The sequence below is a fragment of the Perca fluviatilis genome, chromosome 18 (assembly GCF_010015445.1).
Source record: "Perca fluviatilis chromosome 18, GENO_Pfluv_1.0, whole genome shotgun sequence".
Lineage (NCBI taxonomy): Eukaryota > Metazoa > Chordata > Actinopteri > Perciformes > Percidae > Perca > Perca fluviatilis.
This window is the reverse complement of record NC_053129.1, coordinates 15,255,871-15,276,699: the sequence shown is the minus strand read 5'-3', so window position 1 is coordinate 15,276,699 and position 20,829 is coordinate 15,255,871. Positions and strand designations below refer to the sequence as shown.

At 39.2% G+C, this 20,829-nt stretch overlaps 1 protein-coding gene and 1 long non-coding RNA gene across 2 annotated transcripts; one reads left to right on the top strand and one right to left on the bottom strand.

Annotated features, from left to right (window-relative positions):
- The first annotated feature begins 120 nt into the window (after window positions 1–120).
- On the top strand, window positions 121–4,522 carry slc25a47a (solute carrier family 25 member 47a). Its single transcript, XM_039782806.1, has 6 exons — window positions 121–318; window positions 969–1,012; window positions 1,105–1,176; window positions 1,340–1,519; window positions 1,781–2,045; window positions 2,653–4,522. Exons 1-6 carry the CDS (start codon window positions 282–284, stop codon window positions 2,958–2,960), a joined length of 906 nt encoding a protein of 301 aa, XP_039638740.1. The 5' UTR covers window positions 121–281; the 3' UTR covers window positions 2,961–4,522.
- A 7,460-nt stretch (window positions 4,523–11,982) lies between these two features.
- LOC120547009 lies at window positions 11,983–19,567 on the bottom strand. The gene is made up of 3 exons (XR_005637012.1): window positions 19,324–19,567; window positions 18,876–19,021; window positions 11,983–13,076 (listed from the first exon to the last, which is right to left on the bottom strand). It is a non-coding gene; the product is annotated as an uncharacterized LOC120547009 (long non-coding RNA).
- Between the last annotated feature and the right edge of the window lie 1,262 nt (window positions 19,568–20,829).

Genomic DNA, 20,829 nt, shown 5'->3' with positions numbered 1-20,829 from the left:
GGCGCTGTAGATAAAATCGAGGATCTTAGAAATGCGGTCTTTAGAGACCGTAAATCTTTCGGCCATCTTCGGGTAAAGTCGGGACAAATGTTTTCAGTCGACGCTGTTTGGATCGTAGTGTGTCACGGTCCGGTCACGCCTCTGCTACAAACGTCATGTAACAGCGTACAGTCACTGGCATACACTCAAGGTTATACTGATGTTATGCAGCACATATGCTGGTACAATGGGCTCTTATCGACATCTGACAAGTATATGTTGGTCCGTCGCCATCTGACAGGATGCATATCGCTGATTTTGTGTCTGGATCGTTTGCAGGTATAGTCCAGAAAATGTCAGCATGAGCTGGATGTTTGCTACATGGCTAGCTTACGTTACTGTATTAGCATGGTGCGATAACCATTAGAAGGCGGTTAGATTAAACCCTGACGGAAATGTATTGTAAAACTGTTTTTGCCTGTCCTCTTAGGCATGGCATATGTGTAACGTTACACGGCAAATTTAAATCTGAAGAATTTCAGGAGAAGTAGAAGCAGTAACGTTAAACTAAACTGACATAACGGTACTGTAGGTAGTCTGTGATCATTTCATTGACATTGAGAGAACAAAAATAATAATAGTTACATCTTACATTACTCAGCTCAAAATCAAGTCTTAAAATGTCTTATTTTGTCCAGTCAAGGCATACATTTTTAAATATGTAAAACAAATAAGCAACATACCATCACGTTTGACCTTCCTGTCAGCTGCACATTATTATTAAAGGGCTGCAGTTCACGCCCTTTGATGCTCTCTTTTCTGGGGGAATTACTGGAATTGTTGGGTCTTTGTATATTATAGAGTGTGGTCTAGACCTACTCTATCTGTCAAGTGTCTTGAGATAACTCTTGCTATGATTTGATACTATAAATAAAATTGAATTGAAATTGAAATTGAAATTGAATTGAATTTTCTCTGGAAACACACAGGGGCATGTGGAGTTGTAGTGGGCTATCCTCTGGATACTGTCAAGGTACACTAAGTTGCATGTATCTGAAACATGATATCAAGATGGCTATGTAACAAATGGATGCCATTTTTACATCATATTCTTTATCTTTCTAGGTCCGGATCCAAACCCAGACACAGTTCACTGGGTTATGGCAGTGTGCAGCGGTGACCTTTTCAAAAGAAGGGGTAGGTGGCACTGGTGTAGACTACATGGTGGTACCACTTTTTTTTTGTGTGCCTGCTACAATAGGTTCTCAAACGATTTTGAAAAGTTGTTGAGAGGCAAAAACACTCATTGGGTGGTTTGTCATTAATCTCTCGTCGTGTCATCTTTCATTTGTGCCATCAGGTGCATGGCTTCTTCAAAGGAATGTCCTTACCCCTCACCACGATCTCTATGACTTCCTCTGTGGTGTTTGGCACATACAGGAACTGCCTGCACTGTCTGAGCCAGGCGCGAGGAGCTGGTTGTGGTCCCAACACCAAACTAGAAGTCTTTCTGTCTGGCTTGGCGGCAGGTATAGCTCAGGTAACAGATACAGTCTCACAAACCCTCTGAAAAATTGTTGAATCGTGTGCCTCAATAATGTGTTTAATTTCACCTGCAGTTTACACTGTAAAGGGTAATGCAATGCATGGTTTACATCCATGTGTATATTTGGCACTTAAAGCACTCACAAAAAATACCTTTTCCCTCGTACCCCCAGATGTGTATAGCCTTGCAGATAGTTTTATTTGCCCAGGTTTTGAGATATCTGCTGTTGCGTCTCTCCCCATCTGCCTCCAACAGACGTCAGTGATGTCTCCAGGTGACATAGTGAAAGTACGTCTGCAGTGTCAGACAGAGTCCAAGCGAGGAGAAACCAACATGCCCAAACCCAAATACCGTGGTCCAGTTCACTGTCTGCTGAGCATTATCAAAGACGAGGGGTTCATGGGGCTCTACAGAGGAGCGCTCCCGCTAATGCTTAGAGACGGGCCGTCATTCGCCACATACTTCCTGACTTACACAATCATCTGTGAATTGCTGACAGACAGCGGCAAGAAAAGACCAGGTGAGTTAAGTCTACTCCGCCTTTAAAAAAAAAAAATATATATATATATATATATATATATATATATGTATATATGTATATGTGTATATATATATATATATATATATATATATATGTATATATGTATATATATAGAAGGCATCTTTTTTGTGTGTGACTTTGACTCTTCCTGTATGCTGATCTGTATCAGCACTGTAAAATTATCTTCATGCATGTTTCAATATTTTTTTAGTTACAGCCCGGAGTCATTTGAGGAATAAGTAAAATTACACATCAATATCAACATTCATAGTTATAAAATATCTGTTAAATGTGTGACATCATATGTGATTATGGAATTTCTCAGTCACAGCTCTTTTTGGTGTTTATCTGCCTCAGTCATCATTTTGTATTACAATTTAAATTGAAAGTGTTGCATGAGCTGTAAACTAGCTCATATCCTTAAGATTAACATAACCATTGCTTCCAAAGAGGAACACTACCAAGGCCAACAAGCACTTCCTTAAACTCCCTTTATGTTACAAAGTCCTTGAGGATTAAAAAGACAAGTTAAAAATGTAAATGTCTGTGTTCCCTTTTAACGTCAGTATCTTTTCATCTCCTCCAGGTTGGAGTGGTGTGATGCTGGCCGGTGGAATAGGAGGAATGGTAGGTTGGACTATAGGAACACCCATGGACTTCATCAAAGCCCGTCTGCAGATGGACGGAGTGCAGCAGACGAAGCGATACAAGGGTTTCTTTCACTGCATCTCTGAGATAGCGAGGGTGGAGGGAGCCGGGGTGTTCTTCAAGAGCTGGGGCATCAACTGTCTGCGTGCATTCCCCGTCAACATGGTGGTGTTTGTTACATACGAGGTTCTCAACGGTTTCCTCAAAGCCGACCGTGTTGACCCTCCTCGTCTAGGGTTCGAATAGCATTGACTAACTCCATTCTAAATCCCTCATATTAGTTTGCCTGTTTATGTTTAATGCTGGTGTTTTACATACATGATGGCAAAGACATTTGCCATTTGAAAATGTCTGTTGCATTGCAATAATTTCATGGAATGATTGTCCACAGCCATCTTTTGAGCTGTCAGTTATCTGTGTAACCTTCAGTTAGGTAGGGTAATGTATCCTAATATGCTCAGGGGGTAATTTGACAGTAATAGGCACTGTTGGTACGATAGAATGAACCAGCAAACTTCTGACCACTAGATGGCCTCCCTGGCCAGCTTGTCACCGTTTCTTCTTCTCTTGCGGTATGTTTATGACAAGAGAACAGTCTGCATGACTGGTGAAGTTTTTCAACAGAAGAGCAGCGCACCAAGAAACCTCAACAGGTTTAAGACTGCAACACAAAATAAGGTATAATAGACTGTATTCAAGAGCATTTAAGGCCTTGAGTTTAGAATTTACAAATAAGCCGCAGCACGCACAACTGACAGTATGATACCCGTCCTGTTCCTCGCTGCATTAATGCATATTATATCAACCATGACTCATTTCCAGCTCACTAGCTAAATGGCTAGATAATCTAAATAAAACACAATGTGCCGATATTATAAACCTTGATGAACTGGATTGATGAGATTATTCTATAAATGGAAGTATTAAAAGAATCAGTAGACCCAGCATAATCAGTAAATGGTTTTATATCACTATTACACACTACAAACGTAAATGCTGTTATTGTTGAAATCCTCAAAGCAAATTGTCTGTAATCAGAAGATAGAGACACCTCATCAACTTATTTGTTTTACTCCATCTTCCTCTCAAACATGTAGACAGGGGCGGATCTACCGGGGTGGCATAGGGTGGCAAATGCCACCCTAAAAGAAAGCCTTGCCACCCCAGTTGGCAGCAATGAATTAAAAGTTATGGCCAATTTGACATTTTACGAGCGCGAATGTCCAATGTCCGACTGCAGTCAGTCAAAAACAGTTTGCTTACCCTCTCGCACATCTGCCACTCATCACCTGTGTCTTACCTTAATGCCTTTCCTGTGATAAAGCCCCTTACATACTTCTATCTCCTATTAAGTGAGATCACATTGTATGGTCACTTATTCCTGATATGAACGGTTTCACATGAAACCTCAAATGCAAGACATTGATTGCATGAGATTAAGTTTGTCTGTATGAGTTTGTAAATGGCAGCCTGTGCCCTTTTGTAGTGTGTACATACTATTTCTCATCAAACTGTGATAACTGTGATTGAATTTAGTATACGTCTGTCATATGTCGCCACCCCATAAATATTTTTCTAGATCCGCCCCTGCATGTAGAATTGTTTTTACCCAAAATACAACTGTCTACTACTGCTACTGACGTGTAGACATTTTAAGGGCATAGGTTTGGCATCAGAGTGGGGGACACAGTGAAATCAGCGTTCCTTTAACAAGAGGAAAAATGTAAATGATATTTTGTGTAATTTATTTATATGATTATCATGAAAATTCTTATTGTGCCTTCCATAATAAAGGTATCTAAATCTCTTGAATCTCTGTTTTATTACAGAACAAATGCTACTAACCAATCGAGTCACACAGCTTAGACTAGAGAGGAAAAAAGCTAGGAAAGATAAATCATTTCAGCAAGCTGACACTAATATTTACTCGTCGAAAATTCATTATTGTATCAAGAGCACTCTCTTTTACGTCCTTAGCCCTGGTTAATATAAAGTACTAGCATATTTGAAAGATTTTATTATAAATACACCTGTAAATGAAAATGAATGCAGGAGTAAGGAAGTAAGCAAGTGACTACAAGTTGCAGTTTTTGGACCAAAGGGGCACAAAACCAAATGAATGTATATATGAATATGATGTGTGTACTGTAACATGATGTTAATCATAATGATAAAGTGCCAGTTGAGGGGACATGGGACACAGATATACACACATACATAATCTACATAGTTAGAATTTCTGTTCTGTGGGGTTTTACCACCATCTAGTGTATGAGTTGGACAGCATCTTGGTAATGTCATCCACATCGGTGTCTGCAAACATAGCCAAAATGCACAGGCTTTGCTTTGCCCCAAAAAAGGCCATGTTCATGTATTTTTCCATTTAAAATAAAGAAATGAACTGTGCTCTTGAGCTACCTGATCATAATGAACTCAAACGTATGCAATATGATGTGTATATAATCTCATTGTATTACTTTCATTTTTTTTTTCAAGGAATCAAAAATATATGTCGTGAAAATGTAATCTTACGTCAGCCATTATTTTAAAGATGAGAAAATTGTTTACAGTAGCCTATAATCTTGTGAAGTATTCAGATCCTTTACTTAAGTAAAAGTAAAAATATCACACTGTGAAAATACTCCACTACAAGTTTAAGTCCTGCATTCAAAACCTCAAGTAAAAGTCTAAGTATTATAAGCAAAATTTAAGTATCAAAAGTAAAAGTACACATTGTGCTATAAAATGTTCCCTGTCAATGTTTTCCTTATTACATATGCTGTTTTTGGATGAATGTGACTGCTGCATTAATGTGTACGTTGCATTAGCTGCTGTAGATATTTAAGGTTGTGCTCATTTTAACTTCTTCATATACTGTTAGGTAGTTTAATCTACAGCAAGGCATCATATTCTATAAGATCATCACATGTTTGTAGTGTTGCTGTCCTGTGAGAGGCACATACAGTATCTCTAAAAGTCAACTTTTCATGGTCAGAACGCTTTCTTCAACTATATGACGATGCATTTTCCAGCTGATTCACAAGGGTTTTTAAAGACTTTGATTAGCTTAAAAATTAGGAGAATTTTCTCAACACAAAGGAACACTTCATCCTTTAGTTATAACACAAACAGTTAAAATGAACACATCTTGGGGGTTTCTTTGCTGGACAGGAAGGGAATGAAAAACAGAAAACAAAATCTGTAAAGAGCGGTCAGAGAAATGTAGACAGTTGAGTAAAAAGTTCTATGTTTGTGTCTGAAATGGAGTGGAGTACAAGTATAAAGTTAGTTACTTTGCATTGATGGACACCCCAATAGATTGCTTAAAATCTAGGTGAGTAGTTCATGAATATATTAATAACATTTTAATTTCTGAGTTTAAAGGAATGCGCATGTTACAGTAATGAATGGAATGCTGTTACAGTTGTGATCAGATTACAACTGAGTGAGACCTGTTGCTTCTTCAAATGTGGACAAGTTGCTTCTCCAATGTATTGTGTGGAGAAAATAACACAAAGGGTAGGCAAGAATCGCTATCTGCCTAAAGTTACATCCTTTGCAAACATTTCTTGAAGCCACCTTTTATATTCCCTTCCAAATTCTAAGTAAGAGGAACAAACAAGCCTATTGTTTAATGGAATAATTAGTGCATTTTGAAATAGATTATTCCACAAGCAATATCAAATGAAATCTAGGAAACATTTTAAGAGCTGTTTGAGTAAACCGCCAATTCTTCAACCAGCCAACAGAGATTATTACTGCAATCATGCCATCTCTCTCTCACTCTCTATCTTTGTGTTCTTGTTGTGTGAACTGAATTATGAACTCTGCATGAGACATGATTGTCTCATGCACTGTTTTCATCAGTTTTACATGTGTGTAATTGACTCGTGTTTATCCCACCATGAGTGCAATAAAGCCTCATTATAAAGAACTCGACTGTAATAATTTAATTGCTTTAGGAATACTCAGTGGATAAAGTGGGGTCATATTGCATAAGACCACAGAAGATTACACGCTGTAAACAAGAACAAACTAAACAGAAAAGGAGTGTCTTTTTAACATATTGATTCTTGTTGGCAAGTTATAAAAATATGAGTTGGTGTTAATTAGTTTCAAGGGTCCTAACAGAACAATTGTGAGAAGTGCTGTGTAGTTCACAGCTGTTGATCTACAACAGTTGATGGTTGAGGATTAAGTTAAAAATGTAAATGTCTGTGTTCCCTTTTAACGTCAGTGTCTTTTCATTTCCTCCAGGTTGGAGTGGTGTGATGCTGGCCGTTGGAATAGGAGGAATGGTAGGTTGGAGTATAGGAACACCCATGGACTTGATCAAAGCCCATCTGCAGATGGACGGAGCGCAGCAGACGAAGCAATACAAGGGTTTCTTTCACTGCAGAGTGCAGAGTTTGCTGAATCTGAATGCCTTTTATTTCAGTTCCAACCCAGCGCCGAGCTTCATAAACCAGGCTTTTCCACAATGGGATACTTGCTGAAATTCTAGGAATTGCAGACTGTACTGTGAAATTAGAAACACCCTGAATGTTGCCTTTGTTAGCTGCTTTCAATTAAACCCTGATCCCTATGTCTTTTCCCCCTTATGCAACAACAACACGCAATTATGCAAGCATCTAAAGATCTCACTGAACAAAACCGGTTGGTAGTGAAATAACTAGAGTTGAGTGACACCTTTTCACTGATATATTGTAAAATGTTTACATTTGCAAAGCTTCGACATTGTTATATTTGCATACATACTGGGGATGAAGTCAGAGATACACAAGAGACATTTTATAGTATTTGTCAGTGATGAAAAAAGATCTGTTCCTGACCTGGATTATTACATTTGTTTGAATGGTCTTCAATTTAAATAGGTTTGGCAACCAGATAGTTTTACTTCTGTTACACAAAGCAGATCATGCAACTGATTATTGTTCCAGTGGTAAATATTGTGTTGGTGGCATTTTAATAAGCAAATCAGTGGGATGAGTTCTAGCATAGGACTCACATCAGAAGAGCCTTTTATGTCTTTCAACTATATCACAGTATATTTTTCTGTGATGGCCTATGTTGCATATTCTGGGATCACATAAAAAGCCCTCATCAATAGCTCTAAATAATCAAGAGGCACATGCTGTGGAAAAAAATATGATTAATTCCAAATAATTGTTTCAAAACATAAGATTAGGAATTTCGATGGCTCGCCAAAGAAGTGCTGAAACACATGATAAATCAACCAGCAGGGTTTGTGTGGGTGATTAAATGATGGGTGTTCACATAATGTTAGAAAGCTTCATTTTGTTGTCAGAATCGGTACTTGGTAACTGCCACTTGGGCCCCCATTCACCAATTGCTGTTTGGGCTATTTTGGGAGCTCTGCGCTCCCCTGTTAGTGACGTGTGCTGCTGGGTAAATTTGCAGCTCTGGCGGCCTGGGTCTGCAACCTCAGATGGCATCAATCGGGAGAATATGAATGGGTGGGAGGGATGAGAAGGAAGGGTAACAGAGAAGATTCTAGAAGGAGAGGAACAGAGTCGCAGGGACTGGACAGAAAACAAAAAAATACAACTATTGCAAGATGGCACAAGGACATGAGTGGGGTTTAAAAAAAAATACATGATGTTCAAAATAACAATAGAAATAAGTATTTTTAGGTGAATCTGAAGAGGAAAATCTGTTTGGATCAGATGAGAGGGATGAAGGCTGCATTCATGAGGAAAATTAACTATTATTCTTACTGATGACTAACAAGTGTAGGGAAGCGTAATAGATGATGATGGAGGTGGAGTGGGGGCGCTATTGTACTTCATACTAACTATCTGTGGCAAATGGAAGGAGGAAAGGACATACTGAATAAATCTTTGTTATGCTCACTTTTGATGCAGTGCAAATTCTGCCTGAAATGTGATTGGTGATGTTGTTGTATTACACTAGTTTTGTTTCTTGCATGGAAGACTGCCTAATGACAAGCACAAGTGCTTTTAAGTGGAAATGTCTTCAGTATTCTATTGCAAAAAAACAACACACACAAAGAAATCATCATCATTGTCCATTACTAGTTAACAAAAAAAAGGTTTATTTAATTTATTTGTATTTATTTATTTACTTATTTGGGAAGTCTCGTTGAGATCGGTATTAGCCATCACACATGCAGAGAAGCACTGAATAATACATTTCCCAGATTTCTTTTAAAATAGCAATTAAAACTCATTCCTGTAGCCGGTTGTGTATACTACTGGAAACCATTTCAGAGTCAGCATGCTGTGATCTACTGCCAGACTTATTAGCTGTGAGGAGGTCAAAGTGGTCACGTTAATGATATAATTTCTCCCAAACCAAGAGTGCAAAACATTTGCGGTCATAAGTGAGATGATGTATTTGCAAACCACGATAACCATCCATGCTGTGGATGGAAAACTGTAATTAATTTGACTTAGTTACAAAAGTAAAGGCAGCGGTATTCTATTAGTCCATAGAGTAATTGGCATGATACCCAATTTGAGTCCTTGCGGAACACCTTTCTTAGCATTTCATGGGTTTGATTTGGAAAAAGGCAAAAAAAGTGATGCACAACTTATACTTTGACAATGTCTAAATCCTGATGAGAGGACATAAAAATAACCACATTTGTTGTGTTGAATAGTGATTCTAGGATTTTACTCAAACATGTAGCAAAACGGTTAAAGTGATGTTGTGGTGATAGAATAAGCTACTGTATACAACATAGAAGGCTCAGTTCAAATTTGTTTCTCCAACTAACAATCTGAGCATGTAACAAGTCAAAGGGAATATTTGATTTTGTGGTAAAAATGAGGATGAGGTAGACAAATCAAAGTCTTAAGAAGATGAAATGTAAGTAATAATTGCAATAACTAATTGCAGAAGTCCAGTAAACCCATACAGCAATAGTAATATGTGCATTCCCTCAAGCACATATATTCAGAATTTCTCAGCACTAAAGAGAAGTAGACAAACAGTGGATTTGCTTAAATCAATACAACACCTTGTTTCTCTTTCCTTTCACATCTGTTCACAGCACCAGTTATGCCTTCATTTGAAACTGTCACTGAGCCAGGTTTCTGTGGAGACATTCTGTGCAGTTTCACTTCATAACACATGTACAAATTCCAATATAAGATTTAGTTTCTAATGTTTAGATTTGTGAACTTTTGCATATTCATTGAGCAATACTGTACACATTCCCAGACACAACTGTATGGATCTTCATTTAAAAAATCATATATATTGTATTTGTTTTTATAGGATTTTTTTCACATTATTGTCACATTTTCTATTTCATTTATGTTTCTTGACTGTTGCCGTACTTGCTTTTATCTTGTTTTCTTTTACTATGTTTATTTTTATGCACCAAAACCCCAAGGAAAATTCCTTGTATGTAAAAACCTACTTGGCAATAAACCTGATCCTTATGCTGATAGAAGCCCAAGCTCATGGAACATCCTAAACTCTAGTGAGAATTTAATTTCATTATTAATATTAGATGTGTTATGAGGAGGCCTTTCTGTGTGGAGTTTGCATGTTCTCCCCGTGTCTGTGTGGGTTCTCTCCGGGTACTCCGGCTTCCTCCCGCCGACCAAAGACATGCGGGCTAGGTTTATTGGTGTCCCTAAATTGTCCGTAGGTGTGCATGTGTGAGTGAGTGGTTGTTCGTCTATGTGTGGCCCTGCGATGGACTGGCGACCTGTCCAGGGTGTACCCCGCCTTTTGCCCGACGTATGCTGGGATTGGCTCCAGCCCCCCCACGACCCTGTGCGTGGGATGAGTGGTTGACGATGGATGGATGGATGGATGGTGTTATGAGGAAGAGAAGTGTTGTATATGGTCCAACCCTGTCTTATACATTTGGAGAGAAATATGCCATCTGAATTGTGTTTTGATCAATATAACGTTGATGTTGATTAATGCTTTTAATAAACATATCTGCAAATTCACAAAATGTTCATACCAAATGTATCTGCATTCTGCTGCTGTTATCCTGTAATATAGCAACGCAAGCATGATAAACATTTTTGTTATGAATCTCTCCCTAACCAGTACACTTGGATCACTCCTCTAACAAACTCTTTTTTCATTCTTCACACAATACTGTAACTTCTTTCACTTTTCATAATGTATAAACAACTGCAACACCATGAATGCTTTCGAGGAAAGACTTCCCTCAAATATGCGCCCATGTGATTATTGTAGTCTGGCTCCTCGCTTTGACTGCAGGCTTTTGAACTATGTTTGAGGGTGGTCGCTGGAAACAGCTATGATACATTTTGTTCCAAGCATACCCTGACCACCTCCCTACAAATTGCATGCAGTACAAGAACATATCACTAGATTGTGTGTGTGTGTGTGTGTGTGTGTGTGTGTGTGTGTGTGTGTGTGTGTGTGTGTGTGTGTGTGTGTGTGTGTGTGTGTGTGTGTGTGTGTGTGTGTGTGTGTGTGTGTGACACAATTATGTTTGTGGCAAACCAAATTCATTTTATATAAAACATACCAGAACACAGACAGCTGTACAAGGCAGAAAACAGTATGGCAATTTGACTGGCGCTGATTCCCCCCAACTGCTGGAAGCAGTCTTAATGGATAAGGCAGTAAGTTGCATGTTAGTTTAGCTCCAGTTTGGTATGGGTCAAGTCAATCTTTGCCACATATCTACACAGACCCATGGTATGTTATGTTGCACTCACATGTTGGAATAATTGGAAAAGTTAGTTGGGAAAATTCACGTAAATGGCCCCTCAAGTCGGAACAACAACTTGGAAAGCCGGCTAAAATTTTGCTACACGACTTGTCAAGTTGGCATCATATTAGGCAGTTACATGGCAGACAGAAGTAAATGTTGTTGATAAGAAACGTATTATTAATTCACGTATTGCATAAACAGTTTTTCCTCACATGTAATATGTTATATGGTATTAGGTTTTAATTGTTGCCATCTACGTAGAATGACCTAGTTTAGTTTGAAATGTTATTTATTAGCATTAACCCTGATAACAAGTCAGGTAAATCAATATTTGAGTGTTTTAGGAAATGTACTGGTGCAGCAACAAGTCTAGGAATAAATCCCTAAAATAAAGCTTTAAATGGAAATAAATACTGTGTTGTTGAAACACTCCGAGCAATAAAATACAACATACAGTATGTTCTGTGTAGCATCCAATTTGTTCCCACTTTACGACTTAAAGCTCATGAACACTCTGAAGTCAGAAGAATGATATCCCAACATGGAAAAATGGGACCATCTGAGGAGCATGTGAATGAGCATGACTTATGTCTCTGTAACAGAGGACAGCTGAGGGGCCAGCAATAATGCAGCACTTAAGAATGAAAAATGTTGGAGACATTTTCGTGATTGTTTCAGCCTAATGTCATTTGATCTGGTATAGAAGATAACATATGGTACACAGGCTGGAGGCAGACAGGGAAGCAGGCTATTAGCTGATAAGAAGAAACTATTCAGAAGGAGAATTCTCCCAAACAGGGCCCAAGTAGATCCGGCTTTAGTTAACAGAGAGAAATAAAATAAGGTAGCCATAGGTTTACACACAAGAATGTGGTTTAACATCTGTATTGGGAGCAAAAGACCAAGAAACTGGCCAAGAGTATGTGACAAAAGGACAGCTCACACATGGATCAAGGATCAAAGTCTAAAATTGCTGTGAGTTAGGCGATAATAATACAGTATGTTAATTAGATCATCGGATGCCTAGAAGGAAGTGAAGAGAGAAGGTTTAGCATCAAAGCCTGAGACCCACACTTCTCAGATTGAGAACACATCACTTTACACAAATCTTGCATTGGCTTCTGAACCAGGAAGCCAGACCACCCATACCAGCATGCACAGAATGAGGGGAATCCACTACCTCTCACCTCAAATACTGATTAGTAATACTGATTTAGAAGTCTTTTAACAGTAGCATTCTTTGTTCAAAGGAGAAATAACAGGCCAGGCCACCGGAAGTGCTTGAGAAAGTGAACTGAAATGGCAAGCGAGGGTCTGCAGAGTCCACGAAGAAACTGAAAAGGAATGAGAAAGAAGAACCCTTTTTGCAAGACAAGATTATGAGCAGGCATGGAGAGAACAGAGAAGGCACGAACAGAAGAAACACAGCAGCAAGCGTAACAGAGAGAGGGGGAAGCAAAGAGGAGAAAAACAGAACGAAGAGATATAAGAACAGGAGAGATGTGAATGGAGGAAGCCGTCACGCAGCACTGGGAGCGAGCCTTTTAGCAGCCTCGATGTGGCCATCTCTCCTCGCCTACTCACGCCGATAGCCTGGTGGAATGGTGGAGGGTTCAGACCGGGTCAGTTGCAGACAAACATGCAGGGGATTCTTGACTCCATCGACACTTTGGCAGAAGAGAGTGAGGGGAAGGAAACCCGAAATATTCAAACCATGTGTTGAGCCAGATATAAGCTGTAGATAAATTCCACATTTCCCCCTGTTAATTAGTTTGGACATTCTGTACAGCACAATTTAAAATGTGCTCAGACTTTATAAGTTGATGAAATAATTACATCTTCTCTGCAGTGAAAACTCAGCAACATCAGTCTCTAGATTGAAGTAAGTAAAAATGTATCCAGCGCTTATCACAGATAAAAATCACAAAGTGATTTACATAAAACATACAAGATGATACATTTTATAAAAGGAAATACACAATTAAAATAACAAAGTAATACATAAAAAAAGTGCAGACAGATCAACCAAAAGCCTGTTTAGGATTTACATTGTAAACCCACCGTGTTAAGGTTGCAGAATAACACAAACTTGATGCATAATTTGTTTGGCAACATAAACATGACAATAAAGAGGTTTCTTTTTTCTATTTTCAGCTTAATAGTATAACACAAAGATCATTATCTGGAAGCTTTATTGGATTTTACCATGTGTGTGCAGCTCAGAGAGGAAACAACTGAAGGGACACTAAAGTATCAAAGGTAACTTGGTCAGAGGGATGTTACGTATTGACCTTTTAGAGGAAAACAGAAAATGCGCGTGATGTCGACACAGGAGACCGACATTTGTTTCCAGAATGATTCCTAAAAACTGTTAGGTACACATTGCACAACTCACAGTGAAATAAAGACATGATATGGTGGGAGCCCTGGATGTGTGTGGGGATAGGGTTCCAACAGAGATCAGGAGGACAAAAACAGTCAACGGTTTCTTTCATCTATGACCCTGATCTTTCCCTAACCTTAACTAAAAATTTTAACCATGACAATTGTTCAAAGTCTTAACCAACTGATTTTTTAAAGCATGGACCACTTTCTATGCCCAATTAGTCTTTGTGTCTAAACCTACTAAAACCATAGCAGTGAGGTTAATTCTTTTTTAAATGATAATTTGCTCAATTGATCAATTGTTGATCAACTTCTGACCAACAATTGGGCCATAAGATCAGAAAATTGTGTGGGTGGATTTGGAAGGTAAAGTGTGGTGAATATCATGGTTTGGAGGACTTGTCAGTCTCTTCTGCCTCTACCCTCTGCAACAAATGTATTATTTATGTTGGAATTAGTGCTGGGCAATATATCGATATATCGATAATGTGATACGAGACTAAATATCATCTTAGATTTTGGATATTGTTATATGGTAAGTGTTGTCTTTTCCTGGTTTTAAAGTTAGTCTCGCTTTGCCAGACCTTGCTCCACAGAGCTGCGGAGGAGGGTCTGGCTAGTCCACACAACATTCCCGGGATGGGAGAAAAAAAAACTTACTCTGGTTTATTGACATTTCTTTAAACCAATCACATTCGTCATGGTCGGCGCTAAGCGCTGGGCAGAGCCACTGTGCCGCTGCAAAACAGCCTCGGGAAGGAACGTTTTTTGGTGGAACACGTATTCGTTCAAAAGTTGTTTGTCGTGCAACAGAAAACTCAGATTCGACAGATAGTCTGGCTAGCTGTCTGGATTTATCCTGCAGAGAGCCGAGGAGCAGTTAACCATAGAACACAACAGACAAAACGGACATCCAGCGGAATTTACGGCGGCAACGGAGCAATCCTGGAAGTGGAACGTCGTAGATATAGACTACAGTAAATTATTTTTATGATTATTGATGATTATCTTTTATCTAATTTGTTAAAGCACCAACTGCCAACTCTATAACTATATTGTCGCAATATCGACATCGAGGTATTTGGTCAATAATATCGTGGTATCAGATTTTTTTCCATTTCGCCCAGCCCTAGTTGGAATATTACATTCCTACACATATAGCATTGAAACATGTATCCATCACTATCGTCAGTAAAGTGCTGTCACTTTTGTTTCATATATTGATATACAAAAGATTTCTGACCTAGAATTGTTATTCTGTGGCCTTAGGCCGGTTACACACTGGATGCGTCGCACGAGCATGTCAGCTGCGTGGCGTGTCCGTTTTTATTTCAGCTCCCATGTTAAAAGGTTAGAGCTTACACACTGCCTGCGTGACATGCACATCTCAGAACGCGTGCCTGCTAGAAATAGAACCGATGCCTATTTTTCACACGACACGCAAGTGTTGGAAGCGTTTCCAGGCAAAATAGAATATGAAAAGATGTTTATAGGTCATTTAGACACGAATACTTATTAATAAATACATGTTGATGTTTGAAAGTCTCTAGGTTTTGATATAAATGCAGATATAAATGTAATAAAAAAAAAAAATCGATTTTCTAATATTGTACCTGTCAATACAGAATGAAATATTCTGTAGCCTATTTTGCTGTCAATACTGCCGACGTTGTCTTTGCTGTAATCAAATCAGTATATGTTTAACATGGTACTTCATTTTATCAATGGGAAACATACATGTGTCCAGACAATGCTAGCAGCAGCAGCATCGCGTCAGACACGGTTCTGGTGTGTAAAGACATAGAAAAATCCACGCAGCCGCCACGCAGCTGACACGCAACAAAGACGCCACGCTCATGCCACGCAGGCAGTGTGTAACCGGCCTTAGGCATACATGCACTTGCAAGCTCATTAAGAAAAGAACATGAACATGTAAGCAAATCAAGACTTATTATTTTTTGTAATGTGACATTCACCAAAGACTGGGTTGCAAGTAAAGGTCTTTATTTATTTTGTCTTGGATGTAGTTCTTTGATTCTTCTGCTTTACTTTGAAGGATGCTCTATATGGAATTGTGCATAAACACCTGAGTACTGTCAAAACATATAGTCCTGATATAAGAGTAATGGCAACATTCCTGCATGCACCAGTAAAACAGATTTCTTGAATTATTAGAAAATAAAAATGTCTTTGCTCAGGCTGAGATGTTTCTTTTCCAAATAGTGAGATACTTCTTTTCCACTGATTCTACTAGCAACATTTCACCAAAATGATGTCACTATTTCATTTTTAAATATTTCATTGGTGTAAACTTGGTATCTTTATGATTTATGTTTTACAGGTTTGGTCTGTTTTAATCACAGTAGAACACTGAATAACCTCATAATATAATATCTTCATGGTAAAGGATAACCTGTCAAATGGTTATAATTGTGTGTTGCACAAACACTCATAAAGGCTCGGTTTATGTTTGCCCTAGTTTGAACCCACAGGACTATACTGTAATGTCTGACTCATTAGGTGAGGCCGTACAAAGTGTACAGAAAATGTACACAGCCAATGTACTTTGTTGGCATGGTGACAAGTGCCCTGGGCAATAATTGTAAATATGAAAGTTAGGTATGAACTAACAAAAAGCTACAGATTATGCAAACAATCCCTTATTAGGACTGGGGCCAATAACCTCTTGTGTTGGGATACTGTGAATGTTCAAACTGACAAAATCGTAACAAGTATGCTGTTGATAAGCCTCGAGTTGGACAAACAGATTGTGGGAGTTATTTTCGAGAGTACAGTCATCTGAGGACAAGGAAAGAAAATATGAATGTCTGGCACATTTATAAGATCAAGTGTCAACAGACAGCGCAAGATATACTGTATATATGACTTCACTGACCAGTGTATACTTCCTCATTGGTAGGGTAAATAAATACAGTTTAGGGCTGCAAGTAAGAGTTTGTTATTGATTAATCAAATTGTTTATTTTCTCAAATGATGGTTTAGTCTAATAAAATGAAAAAGGAGAAAAATGTCCAGTGTGATGCTATAAAATGTTTTAATCTTCAAAATATTTTGTTTACTATCAAAGAAGACTGAGATAAACCTGCATCTATTCAAAATATATTATGTATATTGCTTGATTGACTAATCATCTCAGTTCTAAAGTTAAGCAAGTGTAGTTTAGGGTTTAGGTTAGTTTAAACGTATAATGTGTAACTTTTCCGCAACTAGACCTATGTTATATATTTTGTTAAGTTGTGTACTTGCATGATCCCAAATGTTTCCAACAGTGTTTAAAAGAAATCTGTCATTTTAATCAAAGTCTGTTACTGTGGCCACTTGTCAATGGCGTCATATCCCCTCTAGCGCATGCATCAGAATCATGGTTGTTTTAACTACTGTATATCTTTAAACTGAATGAAGTCTGGATCTTATTAGTGAAGCAATCTTTAAGCGACAGCTTAGCCCCAGCCCCTCTCCTGACATGCCAAACTTACCGGTTTTAATCACCAGGTCCATTTGTTTTGGAGAGGAGGAAAAAAATAAAAATCCTGAACGACGAACACTGAAGAGTGGATTGCAATGACGGCAATTGTGGGTAAGACAACAGCGCTACATCACGACTTCACCGAACTGCGCCTTTTGTTATGGTTTTGAGAGACGGATAGCGACAGAGAATGACATATTGCACGTTTAAGGTTGAATACTGAACAGCTGGACCTGTATTAGTAGCTCTGTGTTGTTAACATCAATGACAGTGATCAGACAGAGAGCTTCCTCCTGTGGCTGAAGTCCACAGTCCAGTTTGTGATTTCATTAAAAGCTGCACGTGCTTTTAAAAACCATTCAGCAGCATGTACCCTCCGTGTTAATGTCTCATACACAGTACCTGCTCGACTCTATCGCGAGATTTAGTACCGCCTCATGCCTGAGGCAAGCGTAGCTGGTCGTCATAGCGACGCCGAAGGAAACTGCCGTGACCTAACACGACACACACACAGAACGTTGAAGGTTGCTTTTGACTATCAGCATGAAGACAAATTTTGTTTCAAAAGAAAAAAAAAAAAAAACACTGCTGGCTAAACTATTTAAAAATGGCGGGTTTGTTCAGGACACGCCAAGACCCGTCCTACGAAGCAGCTCGATTGGTTGGGGTTTGGCATTTCACCTCGAGTGGTTAAGGTTAGGATAGCCGATTGGTCAGGGGATAGGACCTGAACAAATGGGGTTACGTTACCATGCGTTCTCATGGACGCCTGGCCAATAAATGCTATTGAAGGGTGGGTCTTGTTATGGCCATAGTGGAATTCATAATATTATATGATATCTGTCGCTAGCAATGATGACGCAGCGATTAGTGACGATTCTCTCTGACCAATCAGTAGTCTGCAGGTTTTTTTTTTTTTTGCTATTGGCTCAGCTCGCTTGGAACCTGGACAGAGTTGGTACAAAAAAAAAAAAAACCTTAGCAACCCGTTAGCAGGTACCAGGGACTTTTTTTCATAATGGAAAACCAAAAAAGGCGAGTAGAGTCAAGGCAAGTCGAGCAGGTACCATGTAATGGAAAACCACCTTAAGATGGTCTGCTGGGGCCTTTCTGTATGGTGTCCGTAATTCCTCCAGGTGCAATGGTTTCTTCTAACAGTCCTAAAATATGCAGGTTAGGTAAAATGGAGTTCATAATGTGTTAATGCTATTAAATTAAGTCTGTATATGTGTATTATTGTGGGGACTGTGCAATATCCTTTCAGTTCAGCCAAGGGTAATATGGGGAAAACTATGTCGGTACACATTGTGCATGGTGGAAAAAAAGGACGAGATCTGACGGAAGCCCTGGAGGTGTGTGGGGATAGGAACAGTTTGCTGCATTCACATGAACCCCGTTGTTCCAGCAGAGCTCAGGGGGACATTGGGTTTCTTGACAAAGAAGCCTTGTATCCTTTAGGAAGACTGCATGAGGCCACAACCTTTTGTTTTTGTCGGCTCAGCTTCAAACGTCTGTTTCACGCAGACCTCCACTCAACATCAAAATAAAAGCGTGGACCCAATTAATTACACAACATATCGGATATAGGACGTACGTTGGCACGGTTAATGGGTGACATTCCTCTGGACATGGCTTTTATCATCAGATAATGGCACCCTGATTTTAATTCAGACCGTAGCTCTCTTTTGTGTCTTGTCGTCCAGTTGATCTATGCACAGAGTAAAGCAGAGGGAAGAAGAGCTGCAAATGAAGTAGAGCTGAACTCAGTGACGATTTAGAGTGATGTCACATCAAATAATGAAAAAATAAATAAATAACAATACTCGTAACACAGATATTTTACGGCTGCGGCTAGCTAACCGGGTTCGTTAAACAACAAAGAACACTGCTGCTAAACAGCTAACTTAGCTGGTAACACTAATCCCCCCCCATCTCCTTTTCACTACATGTTGCGCTCAATATGAGGATGAGACTAACTAGCCTGGATGACTGCAACTCTTTTCTATTTTTAGAGGGGTTTGGGTTGTTTCAAACAGACTCACCCACGAAGTTGTTTTATTCACGACGGGCCTACTGACTCAATGACCACGCCGTCTTGAGCAATCTCCAGGTCGGCATCCTAGCATTCCTTAGTCAAGACTGCCAACACCCGGGGGTGCAGCTCCAGCTGCTCCAATGTGTAGTTCAGGTTTTAAAAAAGGTATATTTACAAAAGTTTGTGTTGTGGGAAAACACCACGTCTCTCCAGCCTGCAGCAGCCTTCTCTCTCTTCTGAATCCAACTGAGTAAAACTCCCCCTCATTGCATCAAACACACCTGTCGCTTGTTGAGCTAAATCAGTTCACACAAACACACCCCACTCATACGTGCATGTCAGTATTTCCCTATCCGCTCTCTACTCCAAAAGACCTCAAACTGATCCTAACAATAAACTGCTACGCAAGACGCTGTCATAACAGATACGTCAAAACAACATGAAACCTCAAATTCATTTTAAACAGACTTTAGAAGTAAGTTGACCCAAGAAAACCTGCAAGTGAAACTATGAATATTTCATATAGACAACGGGATTAATATTTGATTAATTTATAGTAGTCTCCCAATAAAACTAAGCTAAATGTACAACTCCTATTATAATGTTCACCAGCAGGCCTTCCTATAACCGGGTTGAATAATTATGTGTGTGTGTGTGTGTGTGTGTGTGTGTGTGTGTGTGTGTGTGTGTGTGTGTGTGTGTGTGTGTGTGTGTAGGTGGAGCATGGGGGCAGATGGAGCGTTTGCTTCTCCACTGGCTCATCACCTCAGGGGCTGTAGACTTTAATCTACAAATTGGTTGTGGTTTAGGTTACTTGTTGGTCTCTGTTCTCCGAGATGTGTGGTAAACTGTGTGGTGAAATGCTGTCGGCATGTAAATTCTGCCACAGCAATTTCTTGGGGGTGCTATGGAAATCATAGGGGTAGCTACAGCGCTCCCAAGCCCTCCTGTCTCCAGTCTCCTCTACTTTCATCAAAAGGGTTAGAGGTGGTGAAGATAATACTCGGGGGAAAACTTAAAAGATCCTCTCCAGACATACTGAGATTGAAAGTGAACTCAGAGAAACTTTCCTCTGCAGCAGATTCATTTGAAAACTGTTTCTAAGGTCAAACTGTGAACATAGTACATCATTCTGCTCAGTGAAGCTCAGACAGCCAAGTGAAGGAACAACAAGCTAAACACATTTCTGAGTGGAGGGAGCCTTTAACAAACCTGTGTTATATTTATTATTATTATGTTTTTTGCTTTAAGAGTGGATTTAAAAGAGAAAATAAATGTATGGAGAGTAGTTTTCAGAATCAAGGTTTAAAAAAAAAACAATGCATTGAACTTAAAGGTCCTATGACATGCTGCTTGCTTTTAAATAGACCTTAGTGGTCCCCTAATACTGTATTTGAAGTCTCTTTCCCAAAATTCAGCCTTGGTGCAGAATTACAGCCACTAGAGCCAGTCCCACAATTAGCTTTCCTTAGTATGTGCCATTTCTGTGTCTGTAGCTTTAAATGCTATTGAG

What these genes read in the sequence shown, in the direction of transcription:
- slc25a47a (XM_039782806.1), top strand. Translation starts at nt 282, where the DNA reads ATGCATATCGCTGATTTTGTGTCTGGATCGTTTGCAG. An exon ending in TGTGTCTGGATCGTTTGCAG is followed by an intron (nt 319 to 968) that starts GTATAGTCCAGA and finishes GGAAACACACAG; the next exon opens with GGGCATGTGGAGTTGTAGTG. An exon ending in TGACCTTTTCAAAAGAAGGG is followed by an intron (nt 1,177 to 1,339) that starts GTAGGTGGCACT and finishes TTGTGCCATCAG; the next exon opens with GTGCATGGCTTCTTCAAAGG.